Source organism: Brachyhypopomus gauderio, chromosome 2 (genome assembly GCF_052324685.1).
Source record: "Brachyhypopomus gauderio isolate BG-103 chromosome 2, BGAUD_0.2, whole genome shotgun sequence".
In the NCBI taxonomy this organism is placed as follows: Eukaryota; Metazoa; Chordata; class Actinopteri; order Gymnotiformes; family Hypopomidae; genus Brachyhypopomus; species Brachyhypopomus gauderio.
In genome coordinates this window covers 5638787-5661105 of record NC_135212.1, presented here as the reverse complement: position 1 = coordinate 5661105, position 22319 = coordinate 5638787, and the positions used below count along the sequence as shown (strand labels likewise).

Sequence of the window (22319 nt, the reverse complement as noted above, 5' to 3'; positions counted from 1 at the left end):
TTGCACTTTACTATGTGCGGGATGGGGGGGGGGGGGGGCATGCCCTTGAAAACTAAACCTACCACTAAGGGTTCTGCAGTCGGCCATGTGCTGGTACAATAGCTTGTTACTTAAACCACTGGCATTAAAGTGAAGAATTACAGAGATAAGTCCTCTCCCAACACAGACTTGCACAATGGAGCCGTCGCGATTAGGTAGAGCGTACAGCATCTGACGACATGCATGTTCACTCTCCAGAGGCAAGTTACAGAAGACCCATGAAACGCAGGAGAGTGAAACCTCCCAACCCTCTGGAGGGTGTGGGTGGGTGTGTGGTGGTGTAGGGATGTTAGGGAGTCCCTGAGATAGAGGGGGTGGAGTGTGGGGGCGTGGCTGTTCTACATAAAACATTCCTCTTCCTGGACAGAGGCAGCCGGTGAGGAGGGCCTGCCGGACGGGTCGGTTCTGATCTGCCGGACGGGGATCCATTATTCATCAGCCACGAATAGCTGAGGCCGAATCATCTGCGCCGTGGTGCGGACTGGACGCATGGGAAGTTGGGGGGGGGTCCCGATAACGTGGGAAGACGGCGGGACGTGCTCAAAGCCATCAGGACACCGCAGCCATGCTGGGGTCTACGGGGTCTTAAGCTCCGCTTGCTATGAGCATTACGTTACGTTAAGCTTGTGCTCGAGATCGAGAGGTGTGAACACGCGCTCAACGCTCGCAGGTCTTCAAAGCGATCACAGGGTCAACTGGCCCGGTACTGAAGACACACTTCGCTCTCTGTGCTGTAAAAAAAAAATTTATGAGAAAACTTTCATGTTTCACTCGTGACAACACTAACACTGAACGTCCGGCTGGATATAAAAACACTGAAATAAAGGGCTGTGGTAATTGGCCAGGGGTAAAGGGCTGTGGTAATTGGCCCGGGGTCTTTTAAAAGACCAAAAACAGACCAACTGGGGCTCAAAGGAAAAGTGACTAAACGTGTCCTAGTGCTTTAAAACTGATGAAACGGATTGCGTGTGAGTTCCTGTCGTGCGACTCTGGAGGAAAAGAGTGGGGGTGTGTGTGGAGGTGTGGTAGCTGGCGCGGGGGGTGTGGTAGATGGCGGGACTCACTCTGCAGGCTGAGTGTAAACACAGACCCGGTGCTTCTAACGTGGGGACCTGCTCCTAGAACAGCTGTTAAGAACTACGCTACACGTGGAATAAACGATGTCAGCAAGACGTGTGACCGTGCGGGGGACGGGACGAACACAACAGTGAGGATGGTTTTGTTTTTGCCAGAACCCCCCTGAGGAGGCGGCTGGCGTGTCGAGCAGTGAGGAACGGCCCCCCCACCAAACGTCTTCCAACAGAAACGCTCCAGAAACCAGAACGGGCTGGAGGAAGACGTGGGGAGTCCAGTCACGGTCCGCCTTGACGTGTGGTGTAATATATAATCATGCTACGTGTCTCCTTCGCGCTCCCTCGTCAAACGCATGCGGGACACGGCGCATTTTAACAGGTGCATCCGGCATAAATGTGTGACGGCAGAGGGTTGTCGAGGCTTAGAATAATAATGAACTCCTGGGAGAGGAGGATCAATGAAAACCTGACGTTAGAAAACCAATTAATGAATTAATTAAGCTTAATGAGCTGATGAAAAGAACTTCAACAGAATCAAATGGTCTGAGGTAAAAAATAATAATAATAAAATTAAAAAAAACAAATAAAATGTTGTATGTCTCAATATGCTCAGGCTCCACCCCTCCTGGTCCTGGTGCAGACGCTCCAGCAGAGGGCGCCAACGCATTACGGGCGACATGCAGCGGCAAAGCAGAATCTCCGCCGAATCGTGTAAGGAGTCCCGCGCGTTCAAGGTGCCGATGTTATCGATGTAACACCTCACCCCGGCGGACACGTTTGCTCCGCCCATCCTCGGAGAGGCCACACCTACGGCCTGCCCCGCCCACAAACGCCCCCGAAGGTCCGCGCGCCCCCCGGAGTGGGGCGGGGACGGGCTAGGAGATCTTGCAGTTGCTGCGGGTGCAGTTCTGGGGCGGGCTCTGGGGCGGCCGGACGGACTTGGAGCGTTTGAGGCTGTTGCCTTTGGCGCCGGCCGTGTGCGCCAGCGAATAGGAGCGTCCGTGCATCATGACGGCGTTCATGCCGTTGGCCATGGAGAAGGACTTCAGGTGACTCTTGATGGCCACGGGGAGGGGCAGCTTGTCGATCAGGTGCACCGGCGTGCAGGAGACGATGGCACGGCAGCACAGGTCCTGCAGAGTGAACACTGGAGCAGAGGTGGAAAGAGTACTCAAAAATTGTAATTGAGTAAAAGTATCATTACTTTGCCTAAAATCTACTCAGAGTAAAAGTAAAATTACCCATCTCAAAATTTACTCGAGTAAAAGTACAAAATTACTTCATTTAAAATGTAATTTGAGTAAAAGTTACCTAGTTACTTTCAGTTATTTAATGCATGGATGAATCATGAACCAAATTCAGCACAAGTTGTTTTAATCGATTTCAAAGCGTATTTAAGTGCACATCCACACTTGCAAAAAGATCAGCTGGACTCAGGAACATACTTCCTCACAGCACAAGGACAGTCACAACCTGTACCATAAAGTGCAAACAATTTTCAGTCCTATTGTCCAACGGACAACACTATTATAAGAATAAAGAAATTTAAATTACAAATTATTCAAAAAACAAACAAAATGCACACAAAATTAAGTGCCCACAAGATGCCACAAATCAAACTAAAATGCAACAGGATTCCACTACTCACAATAAAATGCCCACAGGATCCCACATCAAAATTTTAAAAATGCTCATAGGATCCAACTATTCAAAATACAGTGTCCACCGGATCCCACTATTCACAATAAAATGTCCACAGGTTGCCATAACTCAAAATAAAATCACCACAGGATCCCACATCTCAAAATAAAACAAAATGCGCACAGGATTCCACTATTTAAAATGCTCACAGGATCCAACTATTCAAAATACAGTGCCCACAGGATTCCACTTTTCACAATAAAATGTCCACAGGATCCCACAGAATCTGATAGATAGAAGATTTAAAGATAGAACAATCTCATCCTTTTGGAAAAAAGTGCACCAGATGACGACCTGATTATGAGACAATGGAAAGGGCATGCGCAAGGCAAGGCCATGCAATTGGCCTTCAGTTCTGGGACTCAGAAGTTTACATTTCTGCCCGCATTTAATTTTTCACCATCAATAATTTTTTACTCAGTAATGTGAGGGCGTTCAAATGTAGTGAAGTAAAACTACTTGGGTCAAAATGTACTCAAGTAAAAGTAAAAATGACAAAAGTGTTTGCTCTGCCTGGCCACCTCTGTTCCTCATTCATCCACCAGTGCGTTTGAATGGTGCGTGTGTGGTTTAAGCCGTTATCAATCAACCGCCCTACATGTGAACGTCGGTTGTGAAAGACGTTCCCATTCAACCCTTTGCGTGGAACCATTAGACGACTCGTGTAACTCAATAGTCCTGGAAACGTCCCTTGGCACTCGGGGACGCCACTTGTACGGCGTGGGAACAGCGCGCGGCTTGACGGGAACCGGCAGAGGGAAAATGGAGTTAAAAGGCGGTAAAGAAGTGCGTATTAGAACCAGCTGCGCTTAAAGTCAGGACAGTACTGCGAGACATTGTGGACTCTCACGGGATGGCTTCACAGTTACAGAGAGAGAGAAGAGAGAAAAGAAAGAGAGAAATAGTTTAACTCTCCTAATGCCTCTAGTTCTGTGTCAGTTTGGACCGCAGGCACTGTGGTTTCCCGCGATTCGTCCTCCCCCCGAAGACAGCCCTGCTGGAGGGTGGCGTGCGCACACTAACTCTGTCCAACGCGTCTTCTGAAGCTTGTTTCTCAACAAGCCGGGCAGCAGAGCGGGTTCAAGGACAGTCGTGTTGCGGTTGGTCACGGCACGAGACATAACCTCACAGACGGTCAAATCACCCGCACGACTTCTCCCTCACTAAAACGTGTGTGTGTGTGTGTGTGTGTGTGTGGGGGGGGGGGGGGGGGGGGGGGGGGGGGGGGGGATCACCTCGGTTGGGCCTCCAGAACTTCTCCATGCCGTGCCTCATGAGCACGATGCGCGAGAGCTCGGTGAAGGACTCGATGACGTTGAAGTTGCAGAGCGGGCTCACTTCGAAGAAGGTCATGGCGTTCTTCTCCGCGTAGGCGCGCGCCTGCTCGGTGGGAACCTGCCGCTTGAACGCCAGGTGCAGACGGTTGCCCACCAGGATACGCGGCACTCCCGGGGCATGCTGGGAAGGGGGGCGAGGGTGAGAGAAAGGGGGCGGGACGAGAAAACGGGTCAGCTGGGGCGCAGACACACGCGCAGACAAACGCGCAGACCCCTCGGCTTCTGACATTTTCTGCTCTCCCAGACTGCGCACAGGTGTGTGTGCGCACGTGTGTGTGTTGTTGTGCACGTCTTTATACATGTGGCTGCGGGCCAAGCCCAACGTGGTGTGAGGATGGAGCATCAACAAGAACTCCTCAACCAGCACCAACAGCCAAAAATACACACACACACACACACACACACACACCATGGCAAAAGTTCCATTTACAGTAAACACGCGCACACATGAGCCACTATATAGATATAGAGAAGCAGGGATGTTTTCGTATACGCAGTGTGATCGGGGAGGGGTGTGCGGAGAGACCGAGCGTCCTCATTGGCTGAGCTCCAGCGGGTGTGCGGCAGCAGGAAAGGGGGGGGAGGGGTTCAGGATGTGAGCGCCGTCACCGTGTGCTGCTGGGGCGTGTGGCTGTGCTGATGGACGCAAACAACCTCTTCCCTGCTCAGCACAAGAGCAGACCTCCAGAGATGAAGAGTGCCTCTGATGTTCGCGCTCACACACACACACACTCTGACCTCTTACCTCGTCAATCTCTCGAATCCAGCGGTCGATCCCATCAAAGGACCAGCGGTTGGTGATGTCGTAGACCAGAAGGATGCCCTGGACCGGACACACACACACACACACACACACACACACACACACACACACACACACACACACAATAAAGAACAGCTCCCCCACATCCCGCTCTGGCAGAAACCACAGGAACTAAAAGCACTGTAGACCAGCCACACGAACACTGCAGAAACCCTGCTGTGGATTTATTCATGGAGAACGTCCATGTGCAGTCTACTGCGTGTGCAAAAGGTTCTTCAGAAGCTTTCTAAATATTCAAAAGTATCAACCAAATTCAGTAATACTAAACATTATACCCCGTCAAGAGAAAGGATTTATGATTTGCAGGTGGTAAGCAGAGGTGGGCAGGGCAGGGCCCTGGTAAGCCCCGCCCCCCACGTGACCATTGGGGGGGTTACAGTTCTGGGATCAGTCGGTCTCACCTGGGCTCCCCTGGAGTAGGAACGGAAGATGGTACAGAAACGGCCTTGACCCGAAGTGTCCCTGAGAACACACACACACACACACACACACACACACGCACACACAGGCACACGGACAAGTTAGGGCAGGTGCCACACAGAGCTTTGCCCATTCAATTCACTCTCACTGGAATCTGAAGAGCAGATAGAACGTTCTAGAGGCGACATTGCACTGTGGGCTTAGACACAAACAAGATGAATCAGCTCCTCACGCTGGCATCATGACCAGGAAAAACCTGTCTGGCAACTTTTCTCCATTCACACAGCATTTCTGAGCACACACACACACACGCGCGCTCGCTCTCTCTCTCTCTCTCTCTCTCTCTCTCTCTCTCATGTGCACTCTCTCTCTCTCTCTCTCTCTCTGGACAGAGAGGAATGCATCTACTCAATTCTCCTGCTTATCTATCTCCCCGAGTCCCCGGGCGTAAAGCCCTCCCAGTGCGGCTCCTGCCTGCAGGAACACGCAGCCTGAAGTGCTCCAGTGTGCTCACGACGGCCGGGACCTCCAGCAGGACACGCGTGCCAAACATCCGCCCCAGACACCAGAGTCCATGTCCTGAAGGCCCCGCACCAGTGTCCTGACGGCCACGCACCAGTGTCCTGAAGGCCGAGGCTGTGCACCAGTGTCCTGAAGGCCACGCACCAGTGTCCTGAAGGCCGAGGCTGTGCACCAGTGTCCTGAAGGCCCCACACCAGTGTCCTGAAGGCCCCGCACCAGTGTCCTGAAGGCCCCGCACCAGTGTCCTGAAGGCCGAGGCTGTGCACCAGTGTCCTGAAGGCCCCGCATTAGTGTCCTGAAGGCCGAGGCTGTGCACCAGTGTCCTGCGACTGGCAGATGTTGAAGTCACACAGCTCACGTGACCTGCAGCACAATGCCAGGCCCTTAATCTGGGACCACAGGGGCAGTGGGGATGCTTTTACGGCCTTGGAGAGAGCATACAAACAATCTCTCTCTCTCTCTCCCCCTCCCTATCCGTCTCTTTCTTCCCGTCTTTCTCTCCCTCCCCCTCTCAGCATTGGAGACTGCTTCCTGTCTAATGGAAGCCTCACCCCTACGGACAGGAAGCTCAATCTGATACATGAATACCCTGGCACGTCTCACACACACACACACACACACACGTACACACACACACAATTGCTGTATTGCAGTTGTCTCTGTAGCTGCAGCTACCATACAGGATGTAGGACTCCAGGCCGCCCCGGCACGAAGCTGGTGTTGACGGCGCCGGTCTACACAGACGTCACCCGGACCTGAACGCCCACGTGCGGTTTAGAGACGCCATCGATCCTTCCTCGAGATGAACCCGGGGATTCAACCCCAAAAGCTTGGTGGTGAGGAGCTGGATATATGAGCGTGGGGCCGCGTCACGCTAACGCGGGGCCGCGTCACGCTAACGTGGACCCGCGTCATGCTAACTCGCACTACTGGTTTTCCCTCAGTCATACAGGCAGCGTTGGCATTTCCGGGTGTGGTATTAAGTCCAATTAAAGAGCCATAAGGAGGGGTAGGCATCTCGAACCGGATCGGGCCCTTGTTTACAAACATAACCTCCTTCTTAATGTATTTGGATAAGGTGGTATGTGGAAGGTGTGACACCGTGTGTGAAGATCGGCTGTGTGATGTGAACGAAAACATCCAGCCAGCCAAACAAAACTGGGCTTCACATGTGTGTAGTTTTACGGCCCGAGGCAGGTGTGTACCTCACTGGACGGTCCAGGACACTACAGTGAAAGTGGACACAGGGACAGCACCTGTTTTTCTCCAGCAAGTTCAACGATAACAAAAATGTTTGCGGCGCCGTTTTCCAGCCACGGTGCAGCCAGTTGGACCGGCCCGGTTCCCCTCGCAGACGCCCCACAGACCTCCACCCCCCTCCTCCACCTCCACCCCATCACACAGTGGGAGAACTCACCACAACTCCAGCTTCACTCTCCGCCCGTCCAGCAGGATGGTGGTGGTCTTGTAGTCGATCCCTGAGAGAGAGAGAGAGAGAGAGAGAGAGAGAGAGAGAGAGAGAGAGAGAGAGAGAGAGAGAGAGAGAGAGAGAGAGAGAGAGAGAGAAAGATCAGGGGAGGGGGAGCAGGACAGTGTGGGGGAGAGGAAGAGAGGGGGTAGAGACAGACAGAGAGAGAGAGAAAGATGTGGGAAGAGAGATGGATATCAAAACCTGCTGATGCTGAAACACTTTTTTGTTAATCTCTGCGGTGTCCCAGGAGCTTGATGGGAGCCTCCAGTTTAAAAGCACTCAGACTAATGTTCTGAGACCCCCCCCCCCCCCCCCCCGTCGTGAGGAGGCTCTTAGGTGGAGATGGACAACCTTCTCCGCCTACGCGGCCAGAGACGTCCACCGTGGACGGGAGGTGGACGTTTATAAGGACCGTTAAACCTGACTTGCATATTAATAGGCTCCGCCTCCAACGAAACACCGACGTGTGCTCCCACTTTCACAGGGAACCGTGCACTAACACTCACAGTGGTGCAGAGATCTCATCTGACTGCCGCACTGACGCTCGGTGGACTAACAATCTGATTGCCAGTGAAACCAAAGTGCTGACAGCCCATAATAATGTGGTGTCCTTAACTACCACCAGTCTACCGAATGGGGCCCCCACCATAATCTGACAACAGAGATTACCTCACAGAGTAAAGGTCAGGTACAGTGAGTACTGCTATAGCACAGACCAAATGCATGATTCATTACGAAAAGTGAGATTTAGACCAATTAAAGAGAACCTTAACCACCACCCAGAGATATAATAAGCATCAGACTAATTGTTAATATATTATCTTTTGATATATTTCCTCCTGGTCTTCATGCATTTTTATGAACCTGGAACAAAGCATTATATTTAAATGAGCCACCTACGTTTGGCTATTGCAGGTTTCAACAATAATGACTGCACAAATGCCCTTGGGCAGGGTAAAACACGGTGCCGGGGGCCCGGGACAACAGTACAAAATACCTCTTGGCCAGTCGGGGCAGTTTGTGTTGGGGTGGAATGGGTCAACAGAACAACGTAATTAAGGCCAAAACCAACTCACTTGAAAATCTAACCCCTCGTCATGCAAAAAAAAAAAAAAAAACGGTCTCATCCTTTCACACATATGATCAGGTCAGCCGTCGTGGGAGAGGGGAGCGCAGGGAAACGCACGAGACGCTCATCTGTGAAGCCATGCCAGTGCACAGCTGCGTTCCCACAGACAGCTCCATGTTCAGGGGTCCACTTCGACCCCTCTGGGCCCGAGAGGGTCTACAAACTCTAGAATTCAGACAGTAACAAGGTAGATAAAAGGTTCCCTGCCCCCTTTTTTGACAGAACTACAAATTTTTAGGAAGGAGTCGCTCGAGAATCACAATAAATCTCTCCGCTGCGGTGTGGGTACGGTAGGTAGAAGGCAGCTAGCGCACGTAGCCACAAAGGTGTCTCACAGTCAGAGAGCATTTACACTCTTTCACTAAGCTTTGACAACCCAGAAACAGATCATGGGTAACGAGAGAGAGAGAGATTATCCCACCCATGCGAGAGTGCTTAATAAACAGGCAACGGCCTACCGCTGCGGCCCCCACTCACAGACGGCGGGTTGGGGGGGGGTGAGCGGTGGTCCGAACCTCTTTCTGCTCAGGATAAACACCAAATAAACAAACAAGAACACCAAGCACTCCGACCGCTCAGCAGCCAGAGCACACACGCCGACCTTTGGCCCTCACTCAAGCCTCGAGGGGAAAATCCTCCAGAGCTCCAGATCCTTCCGGGAGTTTCCACCCAGCGGCGGAGCTGCTGACGGAGGTCCGAAAAGCCTCACTCATGAACGTGCGTGTGTGTGTGTGTGTGTGTGTAGTCTGGCCTTTGCAGGTGAAGGGGTAGAGAGAAACGCTCTCCCCTACGGCGAGTACCTGGGCCTCCACCGCGCCATTTCAGCCAAACCCGCAAGATCAGAAGCGCGAGACGACGCGTGTGACGAGGCCCAGAAAGCGGGGCAGGCTGTAAATCTGGTTTAACCATCCCTGCCACCGCACGTGTGCCGGAGGTGCTGAGTGAAGTGAGCGGCCGCGCCCCACCAAACCAGCGCACCGGAGACCCATGAGCTCTGTGGAAGTGAACGCCGCTCCCTGGAGATACACACCGAGCACTGAAATCGAACCCTCTCGCACAGACCGTCAGTTAAAAGGAAAACATAAATAAATAATACAAGCCAAGCCATAAGCCGATTTTATAACAGCCTTGGGCTACAGGTCCGAACTCGGGTAAGGCGGGAAATCCGTGTTGGTACTAGGCCTAACTATGTCAGTGCATGACGAGCGGTTGTTCACAGACATGTTTTAAAAACTGAGAGCACGAGACCAGGCGTGCTGGGCTGTGAGGTGCACCGCCAACCTTACGAACCGGCCTCGGGGTTGGGAGGTCTGGCCGGGCCCTGCCAAGACTGAGAGTCCACAGTCTTGGCGTGTTTGATGAGGATGAAAACCAAATCCAATCGGACTGACACACATCAGGTTTGTTTACATTATTCCTTAATCCAACTAAATTCCTCCCACATCAGAGAAGCGGAGTCAAAACTGAAATACGGGTCTTTAATTCTGGAGTTTCAGAACTGTCCGTTTACCATCTCTGCAATCTAGATGGAGGCCACACAGAAATTAAAGCTTATATGCTTCACAATCTCACTACCCTTCTGTAAGGATCACGTGATCCACGTGTCTTGAACAAAGTGAGGGTGTATCTGCTGGTATGGCAAACGCCTTCAGAAGCCTCCAGTGAAATTCCACCACTGAAGGCCTGTACCCGCACCGTGACTCAGTTAGGCTAGTCTCACGTGCTGATCATCACTGACGTGAGGCTGAACGTCAGACGTGTTTTGCAGCTCGCCCCGGTATGCTGAATAAAGCAACCTGGGACGTGTTTTTGAAACCATGAGCAGGCTCAAATCACTCCCGACATAAAAAGATGTCAACTAAGCCACTTTCATCAACAAAAAACAAAGCATGTCCCCTTATTTCCAGATGTCTAATCATGAAAGAATGGGCTACAGCGTACAGTTTCTCAACGTCCTACCAATGTATTTGTGGATGCATGTTAATATTTACATTACCCAACACGCATGGTGGCCAATGCAACATCAATGTGCTCTGGGATCAAGACAGTGACCTTCATTTTGCATTCATCCTTCAAACACACCAGTTCAATCATGCAAGGGTCAAACATTTCTGCTGCTCTCTGGAGACTGACCCCAGCACACCCGTCCCGGGTCACCCAGCATCTCACCGCTGCTGTAGGCGTAAGGCGACTCTGCGGATCCGTCCTGCAGGCTGTCCAGGATCTCTCCTTTGCCCACATCACTGTCCCCCACCAGGAGGAACTTCAGCAGGTAGTCGTAGCTCTTCACAGGGCTGCCCTGGGTGCCCATCTCAGCTCGCATCAGAGCAGGAGGAGGGGGGGGCACGTCGCTGGTCTCGCTGCTCTCCGACGCCCGACTGGGGGGGTTTGAGCAACGCCAAAACTATGTCATCTAAATCTTCCGAGCCCAAATCCAGCACCAGACTCCTCAAATATGAGATCTTCTCCACCAAAAACTCAAAAATAAACGAAGGACGTCCAAACCAGACGGGCACTAACGACACGACGGGGCTCGCGCCTGAGCTCGCGCCGTGCAGCTAGTCGGCTAACGAGTCCGATAACGAATATATCGCGGCGACACAAAAACGACAAAAAAAACTCACCAGCACACGCAGGTTAGACACTAAACACACGGTCCGAGTTCACGAAGTGGACGAACCGAGCAGAACCGAGTGCGTGGACCGCCGCGGCGGGTTTTTAAACGCGCGCTAGCTAGCCCGTAAAAAACGACAACACCACACCAGCTGAGGCGGCGAACTTCTCCTCAGGTTAGCACACCGAGCTAACCTGACGCGCCACCACGACGAGCGGACCGGCCGAGACCGGGCGGCGCGGCCAATTTAACGGGGACTTATACAAACTAATGCGGTGAAACGAAGTGAAACATCCCGCGTTATCATTAGGGAATCCGCTAAAAAGAGGAGGGGGGGGGGGGAAGTAGTCGCTTCCTCGCCGACAACAGCAGACCGCACAACCGCTTCCTCGGCTCCGCCGCTCCGCTAGCCAGCCAGCTAACCTAAAGGCGCCGCAGCTAGTCGTGCATCTATCTAGCCGTCAATTGCAAATTAATAACAACTTGTCTTGTTTTTTTTTTTCTTGTTTGTTTGTTTTTTTTCTGCAGCTTTCTCGTCTCGCAAAGCTAAGCGAACTACTGCAGCTCAAAGTGCAGATCACGGCGGGGCGAGACACACACAGGCCCGTCGTCCGGGCCACAAAGGTTCAGATCTTCGCCGTGTTCGTCCTGAAGCATGGCTCGTCGCTCTTGTACATGTCTTAGACGCGGTACTGATAAATATAAATATATCCTTTTTAGTCCAGTCTTGCTCGTCCACGGTACGTGTATCTTTAGGTAGTCCTCCTGGACGTCCGGTTTTGTCCCTGTCACCACTGAGCGCTGCCGCCTACCCAAACAAACCCCCGCCTTCCTCCGGCAGCACACCGGTCCGTGTTGGCTCAGGTCCAGTTTAGTCCATTCCCTGGGCACACGGATCATGAAATAATGCTTAAATTTGCCATATACGCCTTCATTACCACATAAGAGACACCTTGTGTTTAGAAACTCATCAGGGATATCACACTGGAATGATAGTGTGGTATTAGGCAAAGATGCAATAATGTATCTTCAGTACTCTCATAACGACTTTGTTTTTTGCTGTAATCGATAGGACAACACGTATATATATATATATATATATATATATATATATATATATATATATATATATATATATATATATATATATATATATATATAAACACACACGCATATTAAAATTCACTTTGTTAATGGAAGCTGTTCACATGACAGCTGAGGAAGGCTGAGCGGCCAGAGATGTTTCACTTTCAGAGAAACATTAACCCCCCCCCCCCCCCCCCCCCCCTAGATTAAAATGCAAATTAGTGCATGAAGCCTTTGTGCTACATGTCTAGATTAAAGCAACATGAGGATCTCATGGGACGCGAGAGGACATCTGGACCTTCTTTGGGATTCTAAACAAGCTATTAAAAAGAGTATGCACGTGTACACACACGCTTGTTTCTAAGATAATTCTAATCAGCATGTTTTTCTCCCAATTTTCCCAAATAGGTATTTGTGCAAAATGAAACCTGCAAATATATTACTGCATCCTGACCTGAATCACTGATGACAGTTGCACCAGGACTACAGTAGAACTCATTTTGCACAAATAATGTAGGAATCGACTAGCATCAAACAGCCCTTTACACCAACATCCTGTTTGCCTCTTCAAATCCACCTCTAGGTGAATGAGACCTGGACCAAGGTGAAGTCCTTCACCCTCGTGTTCTCCATAGACCAGATCTGAAACGCGGTCCCCAAGAACAACCCTGCCCATTGCACATCTGGTATACATGGGAACAGGTTCCATCAAAGCAGAGCAACACAGCAGGTCACACACAGAGGGGCCATTAATGGCTTTGCAACGTACTGTATGAAAAGAACACTTTAAAGCAAACTAATCATATGAGGATTTATTTAGGGACTGAAGGTTTTTGTGACAACTGATCACACACAAACTCAAAATTGGATCCCTTCAAATTATTTTATATTAATTCATTGTGCCTACATGTCTAGATTAGCTTAAAAAAAACACTCTCTCACTTCTCTTTTTTAATTAGTTTTTCCAGGTCTGACCATGATTAAAAAGACCAGGTATAAACACAATGGCTCAGAATAACCTATACAAACCATATAGACCACGAGCAGTGGCCACAGCAGGAGTGACTGAACAATTAGAGACAGTTGTAACAGTTCACAAAAATAAACCAAAGGAATGTTAGCTAACAAAGCAAATACACTGATTATTAAGACATTGACAGCTTGAAAAGTAACAGAAAATACGCAAAACAACACCTATGATTAGATTTCATTTAAAAAGTTAACATTTGGAATTTTAATACTGATATAAATCCATTTCCCATTAAGATAAAAAATAATAAACTATTGCAGCTTGTGTTGTGAATACCTGAACTAGAGAGGCATTTACCTCAGCTACACAACTAACACCAATATACCCTTAAGCTGCCATTACCCCATTGAAAATTCTTTAGCACAATTCACACAGAAAGAAAGAGTCTTTCTTTCCCTCCCAGGCCAAAAATGCAGAAATGACCCTGCCTATCCACCACTCTCAGTGAGGCAGAGTCTTGTTGCAGTCTGCCTGGGGGTAAGGGGTCTCCACCCTTAGTCTGTCTTGGTGGTTTTGTGCTTCCAGGGGTAAATAAGCTGCCCCATGAAAAGCTTCTTGCACAGGGCGACCCACGAGTCCCTGGGGTAGCAGCTGTAGGTGGGTGTCCGGTAGTGCTGCAGGACCGAGCTGCACTTCAGGGGATTGATCTGAAAACGGGAAGACAGGGAAGAGTGGAGAGGTTGCGAGATAAACGCATAAAGATGTAAATGAACAGAGATGGCGTATGTTACAGGCTGGACACGTGCTGTGAGCGGCCCCACAGCGGTGAAACAGACGTTCTTAGGAGCCGAACTGAAAGCAGTTACCTCCATCATTAGATGCAGGGGAGTCCCAGGCTCTTCACACAAAACTCGGAATTTAACTCCCTCTGGAAAGCGAAAACAGCAGCTCGATTACAGCTGTGAGTGTAACACACCCGGCGGCTAACAGATCAACACCGATGACAAAGACAAGTCGAACAGTTCCGGCTTCCCGCATCTCCGCAGGCGTATCGCGGCACGAGGAAGCCATTTAACCACGTGAGGATACAGGGATCTACCCCGACCGACCTGCCAGTCTGTAGGACCTGCAGAGCCGCAGACCCATGGCGAACAGGGGGAAGGAGTTGATGAGGTCGATGGTGAGATGAAGGAGACCCTGGAACATCACCACCACGACACGCAGCTGCCATCACAACAAATATAAAATAAACGACAACCGATCAGGACGACGGCGACGAACCAATTACTTCAGCGATAAAACAGAGAGGCTGGTTTCCTCCTCGGGACTGTGAGTCACCTCGATGTAATTTAAAGAGCTCACCAGAGTGAAGACCAGGTAATACAAGGCAGTGGTGGGAAGCAGGAACAGCAGGATGGTAAAGAGAAGCGTTCCGATGAACAGCTAGGGAAGATAACACCAGAGAAACAGCACACAGGCCTCTTTAGCGCACAATGCTAAACACCGTGGCTCAGGAGATGAGACCCAGATAACCTGAGGGCAGATGAGGATGCTAAAAGCAAACAGCATTAGCGATGCTAATGATACTGACGTGTGGTCAGGTGTTTAAAATGCACCCATGAAATGTTGGGCACGGATTCTGCTCAGGAATTGGTCACTACTGTTATGTATTTGAAGTTATAAACAACAAAAGCAGGGGTCCCATGGCTCTGACCCAGAGGGGGTGGGTGAAGGGTTGCAGTACCTGATCCAGGTCGTAGGAGCAGGAGTCCACACGCTGCCTCAAAACGTTCCACTTCTTGCCACGGAAAAGGCGCCAGAGGGAGGACAGGCCGTAGATCTTCAGGCAGTAGAGCCTACAGAGAGAGCTGGGTCAGTCATCAACACCACTGTTCTCAGAACAGATCTGGGTCCAGACTGGGTCAGTCTACTGCTCAATACTACTGTTCTCAGAACAGATCTGGGTCCAGACTGGGTCAGTCTACTGCTCAATACTACTGTTCTCAGAACAGATCTGGGTCCAGACTGGGTCAGTCATCAACACCACTGTTCTCAGAACAGATCTGGGTCCAGACTGGGTCAGTCATCAACACCACTGTTCTCAGAACAGATCTGGGTCCAGACTGGGTCAGTCTACTGCTCAATACTACTGTTCTCAGAACAGATCTGGGTCCAGACTGGGTCAGTCATCAACACCACTGTTCTCAGAACAGATCTGGGTCCAGACTGGGTCAGTCATCAACACCAGTTCTCAGAACAGATCTGGGTCCAGACTGGGTCAGTCATCAACACCACTGTTCTCAGAACAGATCTGGGTCCAGACTGGGTCAGTCATCAACACCAGTTCTCAGAGCAGATCTGGGTCCAGACTGGGTCAGTCTACTGCTCAATACTACTGTTCTCAGAACAGATCTGGATTCAGGCGGGAGCAGTCCACTGTGGTTCTCAGAAGACATCTGAGTCCAGGCAGTGTGCTCAGGTTAAATTGCACCATTGATCTTAATCTCAAAAATTATTCTTCAGTGGAAATGTTTACCAGTGGACGCTTTATTCAAGGTCTAAAATAAATCAGGACAATGACATATAATCTAAAGCGGAACACATGCTGCCCTCTGGTGGGGAAAAACCATAAATATGAAACGTACCACGATGGTACCTTTTAAAGCATTTCTTAAAAAACATTTTATTATTTCAAACAACCTAATCTATTTAACATAATGTTATTTCAACCACATAGATTTATATCCATATTTCTAAATAATAACTTAACAAAAGACTGGAAAATAGAAAGATTACAGATATAAGTTTTAGACTTGTGCTATGAATAAAACTGCATGACCCAAGTGGGCACACGTAGTACCCACACATCACAGACAGCTGTGCTTACTGTATGAAAACAGCTGTGTGTGCTGATGAACCATCAACCGAGTATTGGCTACCTGGTCTGGCGTACGGATGGCAAAGATGGCACATGCTGCCCTCTGGTGGCAGAAAACCATAAATAGCCGCTTAGCTTGTTTGTCTTACCTGGCACCGTACACGTAGAAACAGTAGATGTGGAAGGTAAGAAGCGCCACGATGTCCGACAGCACAGAAAGGGCGAAGGTCAAACCAAGGCAAGCAGAAAGGCCAACGTACCACAGAATCATCTCAATAAAGGGAGACATGAGACGAATGTAGCCTGAGGAGATAGGAGACATGAGACGATTGTGGCCTGAGGTGACATGAGACAAATGTAGCCTAAGGAGACAGGAGACATTAGACTAATGTAGCCTGAGGAGACATGAGACAAATGTAGCCTGAGGAGACAAATGTAGCCTGAGGAGACAGGAGACAAATGTAGCCTGAGGAGACAGGAGACAAATGTAGCCTGAGGAGACAGGAGACATTAGACGAATGTAGCCTGAGGAGACACGAGACGAATGTAGCCTGAGGAGACATGAGACATTAGACTAATGTAGCCTGAGAAGACATGAGACGAATGTAGCACGAGGAGACAGGACACATTAGACGAATGTAGCCTGAGGAGACAGGAGACATTAGACTAATGTAGCCTGAGGAGACATTAGACGAATGTAGCATGAGGAGACATTAGACGAATGTAGCATGAGGAGACAGGAGACATTAGACGTATGTAGCCTGAGGAGACATGAGACATGACCCATGACATGAACGCACACTAAGGGCGGAGCAACCAGCTTATTAACTAGAGCTTGTTTCCAGTGTTCAAATGCAGTGTCAGCAGCACTACGGACTCTACTTGACATTCACTACTTACCAGACATGAAAGGAAAATACATTTCACTGAACCACTGGGATTTGCACTTGACGTCATTCCTGAAGGATGTAGGATTAGGCTATTGAGAACGTATTAAGAGTGTAGTTCACCCTACTTACTGATCCACAGATGGATGTGGTAGAGGAAGAATCTTCCCAGCACCTGGTCCAGAGCACGATTCATCTTCAGTCCAGCAGGGGCACCCATGAGCCATTCCAACAGCTCCTGCAGTTCCTTAGCCACACGCTGCAGCCGTACACAGAGAAAAACCGCTGTATTCTGTACACTCCCTACACACACACACACACACACACTCTGGCTGTGTTTGAAATAGCCTACTACATACTGCATACTGGACTCAGTATATACTGGATACTGCGTACTGGTCCTCGTAGTAGTATGCAGTACAGTTTCCAGTATGCGACAAAAGCAAAGCATACTACGGGGTCACGTGATCGTAGCGTTGCATGATGGGATGCAGTACACCACGAAGATAGCTCTGTTCGCGTACTGGAATATTTTGCGGAAGTAGTAGGTCATCCAGGTATGTTTCACGTACTGGAAATTTCATTTTGGTCACATACTGCATACGACATACTGATTTGGGGCTCGATCAGTACGGCAGTAGTATGTCATAGGCTATTTCCAACACAGCCAATGTCTCTTTTGTTGTTTACGTAAACCGTTTCACCCACACAGAGACAATCTCTCATACATGTATATATACTTACTCAATATTACTACATACTGTACATGGAGGTGAATTCTATTACGTCGCTACTGTAAGCAGCACTTACATCAGCCACCGGCACTAAGGTGTTCGCTAGCAGGCTGAGGCGATTCTCTCTGTAGAGCCAGGACACAAGCAGCAATCCCAGTGCCACGTCCACGAGGAAGGACACAAAAATATTTGCTTTCCTACAGTACAAAAAAGCATACCATAATAAGCCGATTATTTTGGGGTGTTAACAACACCTGATATCGACTGACCTAATTTGATAACCTATAAAAAGAAAATCACTGAGCTAAAATGACACTGGCATAGGTAAATATTGTACCTCATAAATTCCATGTGGGACGTGGCTTTCTTTGTAGTGAAAACGGTTTGAAAATGATGAGTCCTGTGTGCTGCCTGAACACAGGTAGACAGCTTGCTTGAAATGAATTGCACTGGCCAAATATTCAGTATCCTGCAACAGGGTCAAATACAGAAATCATCTGCTGTACACTGGCTCGTCTTTCTTCAGTTCACACACAAACACTCACGGTCACACACAATAATAGTACCACACAGAAAAAGACTCCAGGGATTTAACCTCAGACACATTTTGCTTGCACAGCTGATGGAGGCCCTCTGTAAACCATATGTACTATATTTGAACATCTCTACATCTTTTACTACAGCGCACTGCAGTACCTCTCCCCCTCCATTTAAATTCAGAAGCATGTTGCTTGCACATTTGATTATATATAAACAAACTGTAAAGTACTTAAGTGAGATGTGTAAAAATATTAAAACATTGTAGTGAATGAAGTACATGGGTCAAGACTCACCTGAGCCCGCACAGCCACCGCCACAGAGACACCAGCCAGGTGAGCAGCACACATAGTGGCACCGACGCCTGCTTGAACAGCTCCACGAGGATGCTCCCCTCCCTGCCCTCAGACTGCCAGTGCGTGAGCTTCAGGGGCCCCTCGTCGTACCTGTCGAGCTGAAACAGGGGTCCGCTCCGCGCCACTGTGTGAAACACCTCCCGCAGCTCGGACGACCCCTCCGTGGCCCCCTCCTCCTGGATCGGGTGCAGCTGAGACAGCGTGACCTTCCTCTGGTCGTAATGGACGAAGACGATCTGGTCCGTCTCGCCACCCGGGGACTCGCCGGCGCCGTGCACGACCCGACAGGCGAAGCCCCTCTTGCCGATCTCACGGCTCAGCTGTAGCCAGCGTGAATGGGGGAAGATGGTGCTGAGGTCCTTCAAGAAGCTGTCCATCCCTTCTTGACCAGCTTTGGGCAGACTCCACGAACCGAGGACGGTCAGGTCCACCTGGGACTGGCTCTGAATTTCACTCAAGTAGTTCTTCACCTGAGCAGGTATGAAGGGGTAATGAATGACAGCCAGCACCACAGCTGAGTCCTGGCCCGGTATCCAGCGACCAACAACTAAGCCACTGTCTGCAGTGTTGCAGCACGTGGGGAAAAATATTTTCAGCACCATGACTGCCTTTTTAAAACAGCCCACAAAGGAATGTTATGTCCCTATAAAGTCCTGTGAAAAGAAGAACACACACACACACACACGCACGCACGCACGCACACACACACACACACACACACACACACACACACACACGTGTTATAAGCACAAGAACAGGACAGTGCACTTACAGACAGCAAAAACAACAAAAACACTGAAACATGTCTGTTGAATGAATGTTGACTGCTTAGCTAAAGACATAAAGGCTAATAAAGGCCCTGACCTCTCGTAAGGTCTTTACTTAGCATGTTAGCTAGCTTAGCTAAAACGTTCACAGCACGCTAGCTCGCTATTAGTTCACGATATTTCTGATGACAGTTTCTGGGTGTTTTGTATCCAGAGCACAGAAGGTTACCTCTCATTATAAACTACATCTAATCAACCATCAGAAAACCACAAGGTAACGGACAACGTAGCATTAGCTACTCCTAGCCATTTTGCTAGTTAACGGTGCGTCTCGTAATATGTTCCGGGTCAACTAAAGAGACTGGAAAGTTTGGTTCCACCCCCCCTCGCGAGAGACTGGTATACAAATAGCCTACTATACACTGAATTTGACATATTTCTTTTCCTTTCTTATCTTTTAAATATATATATAATTTAGTTATTGACTCAATCCGACTAATCTGAAACGTAATGATATTTAGATATTTTAGCTGTAACGTCTAACACCTCGTGAGAGTTTGATTATTTTTAAATGTTTCATACTTTTGTAAATATGTTAGTGAACATAGTTAATAGCTGTAAACTATTATAATAATTCAGTGGATTACTCACTCGTACGTCCAGTCGAGAAGATTGCCTGCCGTCCACTCAAAGAAAGAATAATGACTGCATGAGAATGTCGCGCCTTCAAAACGAGCCTATTTCCCCTGATAACCACTTACAGAAGATAAGAGCACAAGTTTTGGAGGGAACTAACGTTTGACAAAATGCTGTTTTAGATCCTATATGACCGAATATTTCTTTTTTTTGACATAAGAATATTGCTCTTACTACAAAAATAGATATTCAATAAGGCCACATGAAAGTGAATTTGAGTTAATTTAGTAGGTAAACTTAAAATTTAAATTCGGCTATTGTTCTCAGTGTTTAGAATTCAGCCTAGTTTCTTACTATTAGCTTGTCAAATGTACTCCGAACATTTTTGTGTTTACAAGATTTATAAAGATTTGTTTATTAGTTAAGTTGGTTAGCAGCATAATGTACTTTAATTCATTTCTATTCAAGATTCAAGAGTTTTGGTGCACAGTAAACATTCAGTCCTGAAGAATGAAATTCGCATTCTGCATTTTCCTTCTATTCTGGATACAAAAAAGAGAGATATATAGCCTACATAAGAAAATAAATGAGTATTTTATGTATATATCCTTTCGAAGTACTTCATCACAACTGGACCCAGAGCAACCAGCCAGTAGTCACTGAGACAGGCGACCATCTTCTCGGGGAGGAAGACGATGGTGGTTGTCTTGAACCAGGTGACTTCTGCGAATACAGTCTAAGGGTTAATGTTGAATATGTCCACAAGGACACCTGCCAGCTTTAGCGACCATGTCTCGAGTGTCTGCCCGGGGATGTTGTCCGCCCTCTGTGAGACCCGTTACTCTACTTTGTGGGCTTCGAAGCAGCATGGACGCCACAGACCATATGCTTTTTTGGTGGTTAATTTGTTATTGCGATATGCGGTATTTTGTCATATTATCTGCAGACCGATAGGTGGCAGTATTTCATTAGGATTTCAGCACATTTAGACAACTTGGTGATGAATTTGCATGGCATAGCCAAATCCCCTTGACTTACTCAAATCTTTTTTGAGTTAATGCAGTAATTTTTCTGATAAATAAATATCAGCATATATCAAAATGTTGAAGAAACAGCATTACAATCAATTCTGGTTTCCTCTCACAGACATGAGTGTTAGGTTGATCGGTCACTCTAAATTGCCCGTAGGTACCATGGTGTACCTGCCCATGGTGTACCTGCCTTCACCTGATGGTGCTGGGATTGGCTCCAGCCTCCTGTGACCCAGACTAGTGGGGATTAAGCAGTAAAGATAATGGATTAATGGATGGATAGATGGATGGATGTACAAGGCAGGTGTTTCAGACAGTGGCTACAGGTATGCTCTATGCATTTCTCCAGTGAGCTTATTCTGTTATTTGTAGACATGTCTATGTTTTAATGTGGTTGTAGTGAGTTGCAATCAGTTTGTCTAAACAATGTCATGGCTGGACAGTGCAAGCTGAAAAATTTTGGATTTATGTTTAAACTATGTTTAAAGATTAAATTATAGAACTATTATGTACTTATGTAATTATGTACTTAATTAATTCACCTAGACTATAACAACAACAACAATATGTAAATTAATATGAATATAGTGTGAATAGCTACACAATACAAATGGGAAAAGCCAGTAGTCCTGCACCAGGCATTATGAAAGTGGTGGAAAGAGCCTGTTCCAGGTACTAACTCTTGTTAGAAGAAACCATGCAGCGCTGCAGGACTGAACACTGTGGTTTCAGGATAAAACAATAACCACCGATCACGTGACTTGAGGGAATCTAGCTGAATGTGAAAGTAACATGAACATAATGAAACAGTCTACCTGAATCACATTACTAAGGCTGGGTGAGGTTTGTATGCCCTAAAGCTGTTTTTAAGCAGGGAAACGAAAGTCCTGAACTTGAAAGCCAAATCTAATTGTCACAAATAGTTAATTGTGTGTTACTATTCGCATAATATGCAGGTTACAAACATAAAATAGTCTATATGGGATTATGGAACAGACTACAGGTAGACTAAGACAAAGGTGGGAGATACACCCCCCCCCCACCCCCCCAGACGTCTGAGGACACAGCGACCTCTACCGGACGACTACACACCTACACTTTCTCTTTTACTTTCGTGGTGAAGCAGTTGTAATAAGAAAACAAAGATAACTGACGGGGTTGCGCGTGCTGGTGTTTTGCGCGTGCTGGTGTTTGCGCGTGCTGCTGTTTGCGCGTCGTCACCTCTGCAGGTGAGTGGAGAATGCAGTTAAACCGGCGCGCGCGTTTTTCCTGCAGAGCAAATAACATTGACATTGGGCAAAAATGGCC

The 22319-nt window shown here is 48.4% G+C and overlaps 2 protein-coding genes and 1 long non-coding RNA gene across 5 annotated transcripts; 1 reads left to right on the top strand and 2 right to left on the bottom strand.

Moving 5' to 3' along the window:
• Positions 1-25: 25 nt before the first annotated feature.
• Positions 26-11990, bottom strand: rab40c (RAB40c, member RAS oncogene family). Its single transcript, XM_076983989.1, has 6 exons — positions 10685-11990; positions 7333-7393; positions 5375-5435; positions 4896-4973; positions 4049-4271; positions 26-2259 (listed from the first exon to the last, which is right to left on the bottom strand). The coding sequence occupies exons 1-6, from the start codon at positions 10836-10838 to the stop codon at positions 1988-1990; spliced, it is 849 nt and encodes a 282-aa protein (XP_076840104.1). The 5' UTR covers positions 10839-11990; the 3' UTR covers positions 26-1987.
• Positions 11991-12467: 477 nt separating this feature from the next.
• Positions 12468-13641, top strand: LOC143484883 (uncharacterized). Its single transcript, XR_013122735.1, has 2 exons — positions 12468-12547; positions 12799-13641. It is a non-coding gene; the product is annotated as an uncharacterized LOC143484883 (long non-coding RNA).
• On the bottom strand, positions 13154-20106 carry pigq (phosphatidylinositol glycan anchor biosynthesis, class Q). Of its 3 annotated transcripts, none has more exons than XM_076983894.1 (11): positions 19996-20106; positions 18518-19230; positions 18022-18153; positions 17761-17881; positions 17083-17209; positions 16213-16366; positions 14930-15041; positions 14548-14628; positions 14295-14409; positions 14052-14113; positions 13154-13892 (listed from the first exon to the last, which is right to left on the bottom strand). In XM_076983894.1, the coding sequence occupies exons 2-11, from the start codon at positions 19177-19179 to the stop codon at positions 13740-13742; spliced, it is 1719 nt and encodes a 572-aa protein (XP_076840009.1). In that variant the 5' UTR covers positions 19180-19230; positions 19996-20106; the 3' UTR covers positions 13154-13739. The 3 variants fall into 3 exon arrangements, with proteins under 3 accessions (XP_076840009.1, XP_076840000.1, XP_076840018.1); XM_076983885.1 differs by lacking the exon at positions 19996-20106 and adding an exon at positions 19574-19707; XM_076983903.1 differs by lacking the exon at positions 19996-20106 and adding an exon at positions 19442-19581.
• Positions 20107-22319: the final 2213 nt, after the last annotated feature.